This window comes from Myotis daubentonii, chromosome 18 (assembly GCF_963259705.1).
Source record: "Myotis daubentonii chromosome 18, mMyoDau2.1, whole genome shotgun sequence".
Classification (NCBI taxonomy): Eukaryota; Metazoa; Chordata; class Mammalia; order Chiroptera; family Vespertilionidae; genus Myotis; species Myotis daubentonii.
The window spans coordinates 20,445,101-20,463,572 of record NC_081857.1 but is presented as its reverse complement, the minus strand read 5'-3'; the positions used below and the strand labels follow the sequence as shown (position 1 = coordinate 20,463,572).

The following is an 18,472-nucleotide window of genomic DNA, read 5'->3' as shown; positions in this document are numbered from 1 at the left end:
GAGGGTGGTGATCGTGGTAGAACTGGAGTGGGGCAGGGATGGGTGCGGGGGGAGACATTGCTCTGTATACTAAGAGGAAACCAGACATTGCTCCGTATACTAAGAGAAACAAGGATCCTGACTTTAAGGAATTTGTACGCTAATTGGGTAAAGGGGATAAAAATGAAGAAAAAGAATAGCATCCAAATGAGGCTATTGTGTTGAATGATTGGAGCTACTATGAGCTGGGGAAAGAAGAGAGGGCAGAGATCGTTGTAGGCTGAAACAGTGGGCAGATTATAATACTCATGAGTTAATTTCATGTTACCATAGAACAGAGCCTGCCCCATAGTAAGATCTCTAAAACACTAGCATTATGGTTAATGCTACTACAGCTAAGCACATCTAACATTGACTGTTCTGTGCTATTTGTGAGTCTCTGTGTGTACTAAGTGCTTTACTGGCACTAGTTCATCGAATCCTTACTTTGTAAGACATCGGAGAAATAACAAAGATCAAACAATTACTCAGCTGTAAAGGGAAAGTAGAAACCAAGTTCATTGCATTCCAAAATCCAGGTCTGGTCACAGGATGTAGATCCAGGAGGATTCGGTTTTAATCCCAGCAACTCTGCATCCAGCTGTGTGGCCTTGGGAAAGGCACTCCATCTTTCTGAGCTTCTAGTTTCCACATGTGAAATTAGAATACCAATGCCTGTCTTCTTTGTTCGTTGTGAATAGTAAATGAGGTAATTTATTTGAATGCACCTGGTAAACTACAGACTTCTCCGCGATCATTAGCTGTTTTGGGGGAGTGCGACTTGCCTTGAATTGGGGTTGGTAGAGTAAAAACGAGGAGCTGCTGTCATACAGCTGTGGTTCTGCATCTTCTATAACCTCACAGAGAAAAGAGGCCCCTTTTGGTTTTCTGCCCTGAAAACTGATAAGGGCCAAAGCCAACTCTAGACCAAAGAGAGCCTGTAAGAAGAAAGCTGTGCAATGAGTCACAGAAATGGATGGCCAGTTTGTCACAGTGGCCTTGTTTTGTTTTTTTGTGGGTTTTTTTTTTCCTTTTACTCTGAGGGCAGTCAGACCTGGACTTTCTGGATCCAGTTCTTTGTCCCAGAACACACGGGCCTCAAACACAGTTGGAAATTTGGGACTTGAGAGGTTGGAGTGTAGAATAAAAATGGATTCCATAATGATCTTGTGAGCTCCGTGACATTTTGCTCAGTGAAATACAGAAGCTGTGCAGGACGAGAAGAACAGGAGAAATAAGTTAGCACCCCATTACTGAGAGCTGGTCAGTGATGGGATGTGGGTTCTCATTTCTTTTCATCTTTAAGAATCGTTTAGGATGGCTAGTGTAGGCGGGCTCCAGTTTCAGCCTCCCAGAAAGGGGAGATGAGCTCCTACGTTGAGTTCCCTACCCATCTTGTTGTTCATTGACTCTCTGTTTGATATTGCTGTGATAGACATCACAGCTGCTTAAAGGCTTTCTCACTCCATTCATGTATTTCTTTGTCCTGAACAAAGAGATGATCTGTGGAAGGAGGGAAGACATGTTCTCCTAACAGGGTTGCATAGTATCTCTGTCCTCCCCTCCCACAGTCCCTGCTTAAGTGACTCTTTGGGGTAGATCCTAGTGTCCCCAGCAGGAAAGACGTGGAGATGCCCTCTCGGCCTTGCTTTGAAGCCTCTTGCTTTTCTTACTTGTCCATCCTTAACTCGTCACCCCAGACACGCTGCTGAATGTGTTCTTGGCCATCGCTGTGGACAATCTGGCCAATGCCCAGGAGCTGACCAAGGTAAGCATTGCTCTCTGGGGATGCGATGGTTCTAGTGCCATTGGATGCCTTTGGGGTGCTTTCAGGAGTCTGCGTGTCTGGCCCCTCCCGGGAGCTCCTGGACAGATGGAGAGCCCTGAGGGAAGCCTGGTTCACTCTGTTTGAGTTTGGTGAGCCTCAGACCAGGCTGGGTCTCCCGTGAGATAGAGAAAATAATAGCTTAGAACTTGGACCCTCGAGGAGGCCCTTAGCAGGATTGTAGCATGAAGAATAAAGAAAACACTCCATCCTGGGATCACTTAGCTCTGCGGGGAAGAGGGCACGGTGGAAGGCACAGCCTGGGTGCTGCACTTCAGGGCCTCTGCCTGGACGGGCCTCGTTCCCTCACTTCCAGACAGAACACCTGGCAAGTGTCAGCTCTAGCCTGTGACCTCTACAGCGTGGCCAGCTCCACTGAGGGCTGAGCCATGGCCTTGACTTCCACGGCTCTCCTGGGCAGCCTATGGGGCAGGGAGGAGACCAGAGTTGCGGCCATGCCAGGGCTAAGGAGGCCCGGCAGCTTGGCCATCTGTGGTCTCTCAGCCAGTCTCCCTCGTTCTGCCTTGTTTCACCTCTTCCCTTGCGCTCCTCACCCCTCCTGCTCTCCAGAGCTTCTCAGGAGAGCCCAGGGAGCCACCTCTTCTTCATGGGGGTCCCAGGCACAGCCGTGTCTTCTTTGTGTCTAGGATGAGCAGGAAGAAGAGGAGGCTTTCAACCAGAAGCACGCGCTGCAGAAGGCCAAGGAGGTCAGCCCGATGTCCGCACCCAACATGCCTTCTATCGAGTGAGTCGGCAGTCCTCACCTCGCTGTCCCCTGCACTCCATTCAAAACCCGCTGGTTATCCCAGGGCACCTACTCCACGCCAGGAGGTGCCCTGTGAACACAGCAGTGAGCACGACAGTCTCTCTTCTCGTGCAGCTTTTATTGCAGTGAGTGAGGTCAGATTGATAATAAACACACAGATACTTTTCAATAGTGGTAACTGCTGTAAAACACATGAAACAGGGCAGTCGGGCAGAGGAACAGGAGCCGGGTGGAGTACCTTTGGGCCGTCTGGGAGGGGCTCTCAGAAGAGGTGACATTTAAGCGGAGACCTAAATGTGCGTAAAGTGTCTTGTGACATTTGAGGGCAGAGCAGCGCCAGCAGTTGGCTGGTGTGGAGGGAATGAGAAGGGATCGAAGGAGCCAAGGTCAGCGTGGTGGGCAGGAGCCAGGTCCCGAAGGCCCAGGTGAAGGATTTCAGCTTGTATTCTCGTCGCAGCCCTGGGAGCGTTTAAAGTGGAAGGACGGATGGGACATGATTCATACTTTTAAAAGGTCACTCTGCTTTGTGGAGAATGGATTGTAGGGGCCAAGAGGGGAGGCAGGGACACAGAAAGTTGACTCTGAAAGTAGGTAAAAGATAACAGGGTCTCAGAGCAGGATGGTGGCAACGGGGAAGGTGGGAGGTCATCCCATTCAGTCTCTGTTTTGGAGGGTGACCCAATAGGGTGAACTAATGCTGGGTTAAATGTGATGGGGTGGATGAGTAAGAGGAGAGGAAGCATTTCTCCCAAGGTCTAAGGCGTGAGGCTTCAGCAAGTGGGGAGGTGGCGGCTGTGTGTACGATACTCTGGAGAACGATGGAGAGCCCAGGCTCATTTGGGCCACACTGAATGTGAGATCCTTACAAGACATCCAAGGGGAGATGCTGAATAGGCATCTGAAGCTTAGGAGAGAAGTCGGGGTTAGCAGTAACGATCTGGGGCGAGCCATTTGCAGTTGGATGGTCCTGAAGCAGCCAGTGTGGGTGACCTGACCTGGGAGAGTCCAGATGGAGAAGGGACAAGCTGAGGACAGAGGCCCAGAGCCCACCTGTGCCTGACGGGGAGCTCCCAGGAGGGGGGCGAAGGAACCAGGAAGCATGGTGCCCTGGAGACTAGAGAAGGACACCCTTCAGGAAGGAGGGCGAACAGCGGTGTGAAATACTGTTGAAAGATCACGCGAGATGAGGACAGCAAAGGGACTGGCAACATGGAAGTTGTAAGTGAGCTTTGCAGGAGCAGTTTGAGTGGCCCCTGGGCACTGAGTCCAGCTGAGTGGCCCCTGGGCACTGAGTCCAGGGAATGAATGAAAGGTGATGAAGTAATCAGTGAGGAGACTCTTTTCAGGATCCAACCTGGGCCTGTGGCGGCTGGTGGAGCTGGGGGCAGGGGGCTAGGCCCTGGGTGGGGCTGACTTCCTGTGTGGGGCTGGAGGATGCTGTTGGAGGAGAGGCCGAGCTGTGGCTGCAGAACCATGGCACTCCTGTAGTTGCTAGTTGCCTCAGGACTGTGTGAGTAGCCCTGGGGTATCTATGGAGAGGGCCGGAGATCCCCAGGGGGTGGCACCAGACCCTGTCATCCACTCCTTGAAGCTAGTGAGGAAGGAGCCCTTTTTGGCCAGTGCTCATGTACCAGGCTCTCGAATGAGGAGCCTCACCTGGCAGGGGTATGCCAGGGTTACCTGTGGAGCCCTCCCTTCCCTGCATGGCCATCATCTTGCCCTGACCTTTCAAAATCACGAAGATCTGGCTCTGGGCCCCTCCTCTGTGAGTGGGGAAAAAACTGCCCCCACCCCCACCCCCCCGTCCAAAAAATTATCTCTGGATCTTGAGTGGTTTCTAATCCACCTTTCCTGAGCGCATGAGTTTGGGAGAAAAATACTCAGGTAGCCAAACATGCCGCTGGGTAAGGCAGTTGGTTCCATGAGTTTGAAGCTTAGAAGAGAAGTCAGTGGGTGGTTCTGTTTGCTGAGATGAGGAAGCCTGTGGGGAGAGTGGGTTTGGAGCCCTGAGTTGGGAAGGTGCTCAGCCCAGAGTAGAAACCTACACTTGATGGAATGAAAGAATGAATGAACTGCCGGTAGCAGGGCCTGTAGGTGTTGAGCCGTGTGTGTCCCGGGCACAGTGCAGTGGAAGAAAGTGCTGTGACCGCCCAGGACGGGCAGCGTTCCAGACTCTGGACGCGGGACAGGTGTGTGAGGTGGGTGCCCCTGGCAGCGCTACATCCGTCAGGTGTGTGCACACCCCTTGGGAGTGAAAGCAAGAATGTGGCTGTCCCTGGAGCAACAGGGAAAGAGCATGGTGACAAACCAAATGGCCGGGTGCTGGCTATAGTCCTGCCACTCATATGTTCTGTGACCGTGGTGAGATCCTTTAGGATCTCTGATCCTGTTTCCCATTTCTGGAAGAGGAAGAATGCTCACTGGCCTTCCTGGTCCACGGGAAAATTGTGGGCTGCGTGTGAGGTCACAGATGCATGGGTTGGAGATACGTGGATGCTTCTCGGTATGATTTGGGGAATGAAGGTACGTTAATGATTCTGATGGGGCAGGAAGTGGATCTATTCATGTGTGAGTGGAGAAGTAAAGAGGGCTTTGAAGTGTGTGTCTGATTTGTGTGGGATTCGGCAATTGGGTTTCTCTTCTGCCTGGTGCGTGCATGTGTGTGCGTGCACTTGAGTGTGCTCAGGCATGCGTACACAAGAGGGGATTCTTCGTGCACTTACACTCTTACACGTGCCTCTGCCTCCAGTATTTGAATATGTGAGAATGTGCAGTTAGATGCTAGAATGTGCTTTTCGTGGTGGGTTTGCATGAGGCCTGTGTCAAGTGTGGGCCCTTATTTGTACCTGCCACCCATGCCTCTCGGCACCGCCGCCCCACATGTGCCTCCTCGCATCGCAGCTGGCGAAGCCGAGGGGTGCATTGAGTCGGGGAGCTCGCCGGTGCCGGCACAGTGATGACTGCGTCCATCCCGTGGGTGCGCATGTGCGTCGCTCCTCCGCCAGGCACCGAAGGACCTCAGCCCAGCTGCCCCTCCCCAGCCCCACGGAGGACCAGCCTCTTCTGCAGACGCAGGGGTGACCGTGGGGGCGGGGCTAGTTTGTCCAGCATGTTCTCCATGTGTGGGTGTCACTTTTATCAGGAAAGGAGCAGCATTTGCCAACCTCCAGGTCCAGGCAGGGTCCGTTGGACCAGACGGCCCGTCTGCCGGGCTCTCTCCACAGGTGTCCCAGATGTGCCTCCTCCACTGAGCGTTGAGCGGAGCTGGCGGTCTCATTTTCCCAGGAGTCCTGTCTGCCCTGGAGGGGGGTGCCCACACCCTGCCTCTCTGACCTTCCATTGACCGATTGAAAGGGCACAGCAAGTGTGTGTGTGTGTGTGTGTGTGTGTGTGTGTGTGTGTGTGTGTGTAGAAGAGAGTTTTCCCTGTGCAAGGCCAAGAAGGTTATTACTGGGCTTTACCCAGCTAAACAGACCAAACCTTCAAGGCCTCTGGCCAGGGCCACTGCGTTGCACAAATGCGGGGTCACCACTCGCATCCTAGAGGATGTGGATGGCGGCCGTGGAGGGGTGGGCCTGCCTTTGGCCGTGGGCTATTTCTGTGGCCTCGATGGTGTGCATGGCAGAGCCCTTGCTCACCGCACGTTTTGAGGGATTGGAGTGATGAGTGGGGAACTCACACCCATGTGACTGTGCTGGGCCCATCTAGAAATGACGGGGAAAATACAGCTCTTCATCCAGAGATCTGTCTCCGTAACAGGTCTCTGAAGGATCTTTAGGTTGTGGTGTGAGTGCCAGTGGGCGTGACGGCTGAGCATCTGAAGCAGTCTGCTCCATGAAATGGAAACGGATCCTTGGCATCCGTTCGTACGCTTCAAAACCTAGGTCACGTGTTTGCACGTGGCAAGGAATCAAACCACTCCCTCGGAGAGTGCGTGGTTGGGCGTGTGCAGTGGGCAGCGGGCGTGCGGAGAGCGTGTGGGCGCACTGGGGACCATCCCTCTCCCCGGAACCCGCTGGTGGCTGTGGGGCGTGTGGTGGCTCCAGAGGTCGGGGTGAACTGAACCTGTCCGTTTTTCTTCCCCAGAAGAGACAGAAGGAGAAGACACCACATGTCGATGTGGGAGCCACGCAGCAGCCACCTGTATGTGTGGGCCGGTTTGCGTGTTTGTGAGTGGTCATATGCGGGTGCGGGGACACCGTGTCTCTGTCCTTGCCGTGGACAAAGTGGCGCCGGGTGTGCACGTCAGTGGTGTGTGCGTGTGTGTTCCATGCACATGGTTTGTGGACATGCCCCGCTGCCCCTTTCGACACGTGCTTGTCTCTGTGTGTCTAAGGTCTGTGACCCTGCGCGTTGTTCGCTCTCTGTGTGGCCTGTGAGCGGGCCTGTGCCGGCGTGGCTGTGCCTTTCACGTAGGCAGTTGTGTGCAGTCACGCAGGGGCCTCGGTGAGGGCGTGTGTGGGCACCTGCGAGCGCCCCCTTAACAGTGTGTAGCTGTGCACGCACAGGCACGTGTGGGGAAGGCGTAGGTGGCTACCCTTCCGCCGTGTGGGCCCCGTGTGCTCGCCTGTGTGTCATGTTGGTGCGTTCTCACTGCCACACGAATGCTCCTCTCGGCCCGGAGCCGAAGTGCGCCCCGGCCATTCTGAGGGTGAGCTGCTGTGGTCTTTGCACAGTCCTCCGAGGCTTGGAAGAGACCCCAACACTCTGCTTCGGTGAGGGTGACGCCAAGATGTTATGTAACATAGGTCTGCTCGTCCCCGTGGTCACCCTTCGATGGACTCTGACCTTGGCACTGCTCTGCCCTGGCAACCCCAGGCTTATCTGAGAGGGCGAGGAGAGGGGAGCAGGTGGAAGGGGGGTCTCTGGCCTGGAACTAGGGGCCAGTGGCAGGCACAGAATAGGAAAAGGTTGTTGCCCTGAAAGCAAATTGGAGCAGGGAGTGCAGACCTAGTCGCCTTTGTACTTCGGCCCTGCAGGCCCGGGGGACAGGGAACTGGGCCCTGGGCTGACCCCACCCCCACCCGCTCCCCCAGCGGCTGCAGAGCAGGGAAACCGAGTGGGAAGCCCATGAGCTGGGAGGCTGTGGCCCAACGACCCGCTGCTGCGTGGCCCCCTCTGCTCCTCGCGTCTCTCTGTGCTTCCCGTCTGCAGGTCCTGGGCTCTCCCGTGTGCCCCTCGCACCGTGTGTCCTGCCCTTTCCCCATGGCTGCTGAGGGCTGCCCTCTTTGGCCGGCAGCCGTGGGGTTCTGACCGCGGCCTTCCCCCTTTCCCCTTCGCCAGGCGGGAGCGGAGGCGCCGCCACCACATGTCGGTGTGGGAGCAGCGCACCAGCCAGCTGAGGCGGCACATGCAGATGTCCAGCCAGGAGGCCCTCAACAAGGAGGAGGCCCCGCCCATGAACCCGCTCAACCCCCTCAACCCACTGAGCCCCCTCAACCCGCTCAACGCCCACCCCAGCCTCTACCGGAGATCCCGGCCCCTGGAGGGGCTGGCCCTGGGCCTGGGCCTGGAGAAGTGTGAGGAGGAGCGCATCAGCCGCGGGGGGTCTCTCAAGGGGGACGCAGGGGACCTCTCCAGTGCCCTGGACCACCAGAGGAGCCCCTTGCCGCTGGGCAAACGGGAGCCGCCGTGGCTGGCCAGGCCCTGCCATGGGAACTGTGACCCCACCCAGCAGGAGGCTGGGGGAGGGGAGGCGGTGGTGACCTTTGAGGACCGGGCCAGGCACAGGCAGAGCCAGCGGCGCAGCCGGCACCGCCGAGTCAGGACGGAAGGCAAGGAGCCCTCCTCCGCCTCCCAGAGCCGGTCGGCCAGCCAGGAGCGGGGCCTGGATGACGGCGCGCCCACCGAGGGGGAGAAGGACCGCGAGCCCAGAGGCGGCCATGGGGGCAAGGAGCCCACGATCCAGGAAGAAGAGAGAGCCCAGGACTTGAGGAGGTAACAAGTCCCAGGAGCACCTGGAGGCACGTAGCGCAGCTGGTGTTGGGGACCCTTCAGTATAAGCCTCTGAGCCTCATTTTGTCCAGTGGGGGTGGTGCTAGTGCACCTGGTACAGGGTATGTGCAACTATGACGGGCCGTGGGCTCTGTCCCCCTGAAAACCAGCCTCTGTTCCAGGGTACCGCCATCAGGAGTGGGTCATGGAAGGGTGGATGGAAATGAGATGGAGGCAGGGCCCCTGGGTCTTAGCTCCTTTCTGCTCGTCGGGGTGGGAGGCAGCAGAGGCCCCATGCTCCCCAGCAGGGCTCCTCGGCCTCCCCTCACCTCTCCCTGCTTTGAAACAGCATCTTCAGATCTGAGCCCCAACTGTGTCCTCCTCTGTCTTGACAGGACCAACAGTCTGATGGTGCCCCGAGGCTCTGGGCTGGCAGGAGCCCTCGATGAGGCTGACACCCCCCTCGTCCCGCCGAACACAGAACCGGAAGAGGGGAAGGTGCTGACGGAGCAGGAGCCTGAGGGCAGCAGCGAGCAAGCCCTGCTGGGGGACGTGCAGCTGAACGTGGGCCGGGTCAGCCAGAGCGAGCCCGACCTCTCCTGCGTCACGGCCAACACGGACAAGGCCGCCACCGAGAGCACCAGCGTCACTGTCGCCGTCCCCGACGTGGACCCCCTGGTGGACTCGACCGTGGTGCACAGTGAGGACACAGTCCTGTCCCCGTCACCCCTGCCACCTGGTCTGGGGGGAGTTGTTGGGGGGAGTCGTGGCTCCAGAGTCACCCCAGGAAAGCTGCATGGAAAACCCCACCAGCAGGATAAGATCATTCCTCAACAAGTGAAAAACAGGACAGTTTTCACCCGATGTGCAGGAAAAATAAGTTAGAATTTTCTCAATCTTAACTTTAGACCATAAGATGTCCTTAAGCCCTGTGACCACCCTAGAGCCTTTGGAAAGATCACGTGTGAGTCTGGACCCAGATCTAGATTCAGCTCCTTGACTTGTATCAACATTTGATGGGCGTTTCCAGGACTTCCAACGTGCTCTGCCACCTGGACAAATAGGGGGCCTCGGATGGGGCAGAGGTGGCAGGAGGGCTCGGTGGCCTGGCTCAGCCTAGCGCATGGCCTCCAGAACGCCTCTGTCCCGCTTCAGGCCTGTTTGTAACCTATGAAGTGAGAACACTGGTGATTCTGAGGTCTCTGTACTAACATTTTATGAATCTATTACTCTTATCTACTGTTTTTCTCCTCCAAGGTTTTAGTCCCTTTCTCTCCAATTCCCTGGAGAGATTAACAAAGGATGTTAATCTAGGAGCCCTTAAAGGGAAACGGCAAGAAAGCACTAAACCGGCACCCTATCTCTGCCCTAACCCCACCCCCATTCCAGACCTAATCCCATGGTCACTGAATTGTGACCACAGGATTCTACCCTTGCTTTTCTCCCTCCCTGACTTGCTCCACCATTTCCTCTCTTAATAGGACAGTCCGGCGTTTCTTGCTTACTCTGTTACATCTCTATTCCTTCACCTTCTCTACACTGACAATGCCAATGCTGCTTGGGCAAGTGACATCTCCCAGGCCCGGGACTCCTGGGCTCAGCCAGTTCATGTCTCAGGATCTCAGACTCCCAACCTCTTTTGGGGTCTGTTTAATTTTATATTCCAATAAATAAGTATGTAGGCCCCTCTTCTATGAGAATCAGTAAGGAAGTTGGACCCTCTCTTTGTTCCCATTCTGGCGCCAGTCCCTGGCTTTGGTGATAGGTAAGAGCATGTTATCAGAGGGCTTTTGGATAGTTTGGATGACTTATTTCATAGAAGGTCCCAGAAGGGGCGGACCCTCAGAGTTTTGCTGCTCACATAAGGTTCCAGGGTAGAGTCACCCACTGAAGGGATCGGTGGGGGAGGTTGACGGGATGCCCGTGGCCTACTTGATAGCCTCAACCTCTCTGCCCCTAACCCCACTGTGACGCGAGTATAAAACGGAGTAGTGGTCCCAAGAACTCCATTCAGTCCTGGTCCCTTCACCCTCTCTATCCTGGATGTAGTCTTGCACCCACATTCGCATGAATATTGCATTCTCATCTCTGCATTAATCATGACTGGAAAAAAGCACAGCCAGGAAGGCAGCTACAAACAGAGGAATGGTTTCTAAAAATCTTCCATTGCAGTGTGGTTTCATCTTGAAAGGATATAGGATTTTAGACTGGAACCTATATTGGCTGTAGGACCTTAAGATAGGTACTTGACTTCCCTCAACTTCACTTTTCCCATCTGTATAATGGGAATAATAATGCATGCCATTCAGTAGCTATTGATGTGAAAATTCAATAAGTGAATAAATACAAAGAATCCAGATATTAGATAAATAAACTGTAAACTTTACAACATAAACCAACCTTCCGTTACCCAGAGAAATGTGGTAAGAATGAATGATTTATATGGCAAAGGCTATACCACATAAAATTAGGGTAAAGCTAGGAGGAGAGAAAGCGCTGGACTCCGTGTAACTAACAAACACCGCATGTGGGCAGGGCAGCGCCCTCTGCACCTTCCCGGGGCCCCTTCCCAGCGCCTCCTTCCCATCCCCGGCGGGTCACCAAGGGCTCCATTCTCGCATGTGACAAGGTTTCTGAGGATATCCACATGTTCCCCTTGCAGTCAGCAACAAGACTGATGGTGAAGCCAGTCCCTTGAAGGAGGCAGAGATCAAAGAGGAGGAGGAGGAAGAGGAGAAGAAGCAGAAGAAGGAGAAGCGTGAGACGGGCAAAGCCATGGTGCCCCACAGCTCCATGTTTATCTTCAGCACCACCAACCCGTGAGTCCCTCCCATCTCCCCCGTCCATCCAGGTGAACAGGCAGAGTTTGGGCCAGGGCAGGGCAATGGGGAGATGGAGGGATGAGGGCCCAGGCCTCTTCCTGGTCCTTCCCAGTGGGATATGGCCACCAGACACATGCAGCATCCAGGGTGCTCACGGGTGGAGATGGGTCATGGAACTGAACATCCTCTGAATTCTGTGTCCATAGTCTAGGGAGTGATTTAAGACAGGAAAGCATGGCAAATGTCATGAGGAAAGGACACTCACCTTTTCTTCGGTCAGTGGAGGGAAGGGAGGAGGAAGTCTACTTGGGATGTGTTACCAAATGGCCCATAGCTGAGACAATGGTGCCTGTAATGATTGGGTCATCCATTGGCAGTTACGAGTATTGATCCCACTGCTTAATCCAGAATCCCTATGGATTTTGAAGTGGATGTGTTTAGGGGCATGAGGTGGGGTTGGCAGAGAAGAGTTTGGAAGGTTGGACTCAGGAAAAATGGGATTTTGAAAGGCAAGCTTTCTTCTGCCCTTTACCTGAGCAAGGTATACCTGTAGGCCAGCTTCTGAAGCTAGGAAGACAAGACAGGCAGGCTTTCCGTGGCCACGTGGGCAGGGTCCCGGCAAGCATCAGGGAAGACAGGAACCTGGGCTAAGGACTGTCAGGTCACCCGGGGCCAGAATGCAGTCCATGGGATATAGTCTCTGTAATCAGAATGCCTGGAACTCATGAAAACCTGTTGCTGCTTTCATCAAGAAGCTTAGAATCAAGGTCTATATTTATGTTCCTTGGTTCTTCTGGTCTGCTTGCTCTGCCCCAGTTTCTATACATTGAGATACAGTGGAGGGCCCCCCGAGTGTGTGTATTCTGATGCTGGCTGCGCCCCACGGCTGACGTGCTTGCAGATAATGCGTCTTGGCTTGTGTACAGCAGCCTCCAGCCAATCTGATTACCTTCCCCCTCTGGGGCTTTAAATCAAGGGTGGTGCCTGAGAAATTAAATTGCTCTTCCCAAGGCTTCCTCTGGCCAGGGCCTGGCTGTCTGGAAGAGGCCGTTGTGCCTGTGTGCGGGGGTGGGGAGGCACGATGGGGACGGAGGGAGGCGGCAGCTCAAGGCTCATCCACCCGCAGGATCCGCAGGGCCTGTCACTACATCGTGAACTTGCGCTACTTTGAGATGTGCATCCTCCTGGTGATCGCGGCCAGCAGCATCGCCCTGGCGGCCGAGGACCCGGTCCTGACCAACTCGGAGCGCAACAGAGTGGGTGCACGGGGCCCTTCGCCAGCCTCCCCAGCGCCCTGGTACCTGCCCCATCCCAGCATCAGAGGTGGCCTGCGGAAGGCTCCTGGGGAGTGAGGAAGGAGTGAGGCCCATTGGAGCCCACAGGGCTATGAAGCGGGTCTCTGCAGCCACCCGTGGGCTTGGATGTGGAATCTGGCATAGGACATGGGGGTGAAGTTGAGCACAGCCTGGGTTTCCAAGGGTGTATGTCAGGAGGTAGGAGGGGGCAGGGAGGATGGGAACTGACAAGGATTTCAGATCCTGAGCCAGAATTGGGGGGAAGGTTTGTGGGGCAGTTGAGACCCAAGAAGATAAGTTCTGGCCACGGGGAGGGAAGGGCCTAGGACTGGCCCCCATGTCATGTGGCTCCATCCGGACCCGTGGCTCCTCTTTTCTCTGCACCCAGCTACTGGTTGCAATTCCAAGCTTCTGTTCTGCGGTGGAAATGAGTGGGCGTTGGGTGGGCAGGCAGGGATGTCTCCGTGGGCAGGCGGGAGTGTGTGTGGCCGGTGACCATGCATAACCTCCTCCCCTGCACGGTATGTGTCTTCCAGGTCCTGCGGTACTTTGACTATGTTTTCACGGGCGTGTTCACCTTTGAGATGGTTATAAAGGTAAGAGGCTCTAGAGCAGCGGTTCTCAACCTGTGGGTCGCGACCCCTTTGGCGGACGAACAACCCTTTCACAGGGGTCGCCTAAGACCATCCTACATATCAGATATTTACATTACGACTCATAACAGTATCAACATGACAGTTAGGAAGTAGCAACGAAAATAATGTTATGGTTGGGTCACAACATGAGGAGCTGTATTTAAAGGGCCAGAAGGTTGAGAACCACTGCTCTATAGGAAACCTGGCGGGGTTGGGATAGGTCACCTGTTTGCTCCTCTAGCTTAGTGACCTTCCCCAATGCTGTCACCTACTGGCCAGTGACAGAACCTCAGTACTGGTCTGGTCTCTGCAAACCCCTCCTCCAGCCCCAGGATCCTGATGAAGCCCCTCCTGGCAGGATGTGACTGTGGAGGGCTGTTCAGGCGGGGGAGCAGCCCTGTGGGTGTGGCCGGAGCAGGAGCCAGGCCCACTCCCAGGAGGCAGTGGGAGTGCAGACACTGGGGACAGCAGTCGCCTCCCCAGCGCTCACTGGCTTGAGCCTGGGTATGTGCCAAGGCAAAGGGTTAGGTAGGGTCGGGTTTTCCTGGATTCTGTTTAGTCCCAGCTGCACTCACTGCCTCTGGTCTGTTCCCCATCACCCTGACACCCACATTTCTCTCGTTCCCAGCCTCACCCATCTGGGATCTTTCCCATCTGTGTGTATGTGTGGCAATGCCCCATAGATGAGCCATAAGGAAAGGAGGGACGTGTCAGGGCTCTGTGCCAGCTGAGGGGCCTCGTTGAGCCCTGGTGGCTATGGGACGGGACCTCGGGCTTCAGCTACATGAAGAGAGCCAGTCCTCTGCTCTTTAGGCCCCACGTGGGGTTGGTTGTAGGGGCGATGGCCGTGGAGACATTGCCTGGGGAGCCCAGAGCTCAGGGCACACATTGCCTGCCCCTCCGCCTCATCAGTGGCTGTTCACTCCTTCTCCAGATGATCGACCAGGGCTTGATTCTGCAGGACGGGTCCTACTTCCGAGACCTGTGGAACATCCTGGACTTCGTGGTGGTGGTTGGTGCGCTGGTGGCCTTTGCTTTGGCGTAAGTAACTCTCTCTCCTGTTGGATTACCTTCCCTCCCTCCCTCCTGAGACCCTGGCCCAGGGGAGGCCATCTCCAGCGACAGCAGCGCCCTGAGTGCCAGGGCTGGTGGAGGAGGAGCAGGGAGAGTCTCCAGGGAGCGGTCCGAGGCCTGGTGCTCCTTTCCTGGAGATGATTAAACGTGGGCAGGGGCTCCCCTGCGTGGGCGGTGCCTCCATGGGCTCAGGGAGCCCGGCATGGCTGCTGGACCCTTTCATTGCTCGACTCTCTCGAACAAAGAGGCAGTTCTGGGAGATTTCCTCAGCTGGGACCTTTCATCTCTCCCGGAGGCACCCCCGCCTCCAGACTCAGCTGCCTCGTTGGGAAGTCATGTGGCCACTGCGCCAGGTTGAGTTTGTGAGCCTTCTGAGCTCCTGCACGATGGGGCGGTGCTGCCTGGCCCTCGGGTGTCAGGTCCTCAGTGTTCAGTGAAAGGCTTCGGACAGGCAGGGGGCGGGGACAGCGCCTCAGGAGAGGACAGGACCCTGTGTGTGACCCTACACTCCACCCAGGCCCTCACTCTTCATTCCCGTTGCTCTACACGCTGCTTGCCTAGCTCAAGTCACATTGGGTTGCCAGGTGAGCTGTCCTGCGCTGGATGCTAAATCATAAACTCGCCGCTTATAATGGCTTGTCAACGCAAATTGTTTAAAAGAAAAGTAGCGATTCTGCTCCCACCCCCCCCCTCCCCCGACTTGGGCGTGGGCATCAGTCAGTCTCACGCAGGCTCTGTGGCAGCTGGTGCCAGTGCTCCCGTTGCTGTGTGCCACCGTCGCCGGGTGTGAGGGGAGGTCAGGACTCCCTGCCACGCAGGGAGCTGGATTGCAGCTGCATTTGGCCTTTCCTTCCTCAGTCCTGGGCCGGGAAGGAGCGTGAGTCGGTCTGCCTCTTGATGCCAGCAGGACCCGGAATTCCCACACTGGCTTTTATTACATTCTTCTCACTGAAGTATGTCACTCTCCTGACACCGACACGGAGCCCTAAGATGGATAAGGTCTGTGGGAGGCACGCAGAGCTCGCCGCAGCGGCAGAGCTGGTTCTGACTTTGTTCAGTGACTTACACAGGCTCAGGCGATTTTAGATCTGGAAGGGCCCTTGAGGAGCCCCAGGATCTGGTACTCGGGTGCTGGTGTGGCTTTGGGAGCTTGTGTTTGGGAAGGCACGAAGGGGGCACCTGGGAAAGTTATAGCCATTTAGAACTGAAATGTGAGTCTATGCTCACGGTCAGCAGAGCATAGGAACATTAGAACCATCATCTCACCTGACACCTGGCTGCATCCAAGGCAGCCCCCCTCAAACCTCAAGCTTTGCCTTTTTGGCTTCTTTCTTGGCAGCACCCCAAGAAAGAACTGAAAGGGGGGGTCTCCCAAAGGAAGCTCTGAGTACACATTAATCTTGTAGAGGGGACAAAAGAGTGGACAGAGTTCTGCTTCATGCAAAAGAAGACCCATTTACCACTGAGCGAGACAGGTCGTCCAGCTCCATTGTTCTGGGGAAGCAAATGAAGGATTAAAATTAAATTTAGCCGTCAGGTAGCCCATTAACTGGACTTGGGCTGGTGGCTGAGCTGGAATTGGAAATTTCCAGCAGTGAGCGGAGAGAAAGATGCTGTTCCGCGAGACTCCAACTTGAAGAGCCCCCTCGAGACAGACTTTACCTGACTTTGCGCCAGGCAGGGACACCACCGATGATTAATGCCCATGGACTCTTGGGATACCCGGGGCTGTATTATCCTCCGGCTGCCTTGGGAGGGTGGAGGGAGGGACAAAGTGAGAGCCACATGGAGCGAGTGCCTGAAAGACAGAGAGAAGTTCCCAGGCTACCTGCTCTTGGCATTGAGTCCCAGAATGCATGTGTCCTCTGTGACATGTGCTGTTGGAGGACCCTCTGGGAAGTGGGCTTGGAGACCGTCATCATATGGAAGCCATGGGTGTGAATGCCCAAGCATTTTCTCTTGATTAACAAGCCCAGATTTGGGAGATGGTGGGTCATAAGTGGCATCTCAGCAGTGAACAGATAGAAAGATGTTGTTCCGAGAGACCCAGAACCAAGCAGAACGAAATGGACCCATCAGGGAGCACGGCCCCATCCATGTGGTAACCGACAATATGGGTACCGGGACCCAGATGTTAGCCCCCCGCACAGAACCTTCCCAGCCATGGGAGAGCCAGGTCCTGCTGGAGTAGGAAAAACCACTCACACTGTCCTCACATTTGAAAGTAGTTTTAGAATAATTCAGGTCAGAGGAGGTCATGAGGGGAAGTGTCAGCTCCGATCATGTGACCTGCCAGCCATCTGCTTAATCCACCCTGGCAGAGGCACACCCTAGCATTATGAATTAGTCTCCAGCTGGCATGTGTGAGGGGGTGTATCTGGCTGGACTTCAGCCAGTACCTAGACCTTCTTAGAAAGATCAGCCGATGAGAAGGTTTGGGGTGTTTAGAATGTGAAGACTAAGAGCCAAGACATCAGGTCACTAGATTGACCAGATTGAATAACAAAATTGCTAGGAGACGGTCCGCCGCTCTGCTGTCTCCTGCCGCGGCTCCGAGCTTGGACTAAAATGCCTTCCAGTGAGAGTATGGTGCTGTGTTTGCCAAGGAGAAATGTGCAAAGGCCAACATGAGTGTGTTCAGGGGGCTTGTTGAGGTCCACATGCAAGAAGGAAAGAATTCTGCACTAACCAGTTAGCATAGAGCCAGGCTCTGGTCCCAGAGCAAAGAAAGAAGCAGAGGATGTAGAGCTCATGGGTGACCGCGAAATGCTGAGGGATGGGTCTGGAAGAAGAGGGACCCTCCCACTTGGCCACAGCTGAGCAGTGACGAGGTCAAAGTGCTGGCCTTGGAGCTCCCTCTTCAGAGACGAGCGCTGCCAGTGCAGAGGCGAGAGCTGCCTCCCCGTTTCCACGGGGCTTGGAGTTTAGAGCGCTTCACCTCTGTACGTCATTTGTCCCAGACAGGCCTGCTTTACGCTTGAGAAATGGATCGCCTGAGGTGTGACTGTTTGACTTGTGCATAGCAAAGCCAGTTCTTAAACAATTGATTTTTTTAATTTTATTTCAAGTTCAGGGCTTTCTCCACAACATGATGCTCCCCTCTGTCTCAGATATTCTAGTTAGTTCCAAGCCATTACCCCTGTCAGCTCCAAGCAGTGGCTTGGTGTGGCTCTGTCCTCGGCCTCCAGCTGCTTCTGCCTCTGCCTGGAGACGGACAAGGCCTGTCCGTGTGCCTGATGGAGAAGGCATCTCTGACCTTGCCCGTCTTGCTCTTCTGTCTGTACCTGGTTCTTCCATGAGGCCTCATCGGCCCCGGTCTGATGAAGGATGCTAGAGCAGACAGCTCAATGTTTGAGCTCGAAACCGCTGGTTCCTTGGCTGTTTCCTTCTTTGGCTGAAAGCCTCCAGTGGTTTCCGTGTGGAAGGGCATTGTGACATCAGAACTAAAAACATAGGATGGAGGGTCAGGTAGCCGTAGGTCTGAATCTCAGCCCTCCTCGCGGTTAGCTGCCTTCGCTCTCTGGACATCCACTTGCTCATCTGTACGTGGAAATTAAAAATAACTGTTTTTTGATCTTGTGAGAATTAAACAAGGTGAAATGCATTCAGTGTTCAATATAGTGCCGAGCATTTAGAAAGTGGGTAATACATGGTAGTTATTTTGCCTATCAAATAATAGCCCAGACACTTTTTAGCCATGCTCAGGGCTCCTCCCAGCACGGCCCCTGCCCTCGCCTTCCCCTCAGCAAACCTGTCTATTCCTAATGCAAGACATGCCCTCAGACCCCCTGCTGTTCTGTCCTGGGTTTGTGGGGGCGGACAGAAGGCCATGCCACCTAAGGAGGGAAGGCTCTCCAGGACGCGACACCCCCACTCTGTCCCCCATGCAAGGAGAGTTGGGTTCTAGCAGAAATCCACTTGAGAGCATGTTCTTCGAGGACAGGGGACTGGAAGCTGAAGGGCAAGATTGCAGTGAATGATGAGTGATTACGCGTGAAGGATCTGGAGGGCACTTGGCAACTGAGCTAGAAAAGTCTCATCTTTTACTGATGAGACTTAAGAGAAACATGGCGTTATTTTCTGGAGAGCTGCCGGGAGCTTAC

General features: G+C 55.0%; 1 protein-coding gene across 1 annotated transcript in view; it reads left to right on the top strand.

Moving 5' to 3' along the window:
* Positions 1–18,472, top strand: part of CACNA1E (calcium voltage-gated channel subunit alpha1 E) — a 387,287-nt gene that overhangs the window by 317,878 nt on the left and 50,937 nt on the right. The window contains exons 19-27 of the mRNA XM_059673180.1: positions 1,719–1,786; positions 2,491–2,588; positions 6,696–6,752; positions 7,893–8,546; positions 8,939–9,243; positions 11,206–11,362; positions 12,492–12,621; positions 13,197–13,256; positions 14,230–14,336. Coding sequence (XP_059529163.1) covers positions 1,719–1,786; positions 2,491–2,588; positions 6,696–6,752; positions 7,893–8,546; positions 8,939–9,243; positions 11,206–11,362; positions 12,492–12,621; positions 13,197–13,256; positions 14,230–14,336 — 1,636 coding nt within the window. The remainder of the gene's footprint in view (positions 1–1,718; positions 1,787–2,490; positions 2,589–6,695; positions 6,753–7,892; positions 8,547–8,938; positions 9,244–11,205; positions 11,363–12,491; positions 12,622–13,196; positions 13,257–14,229; positions 14,337–18,472) is intronic.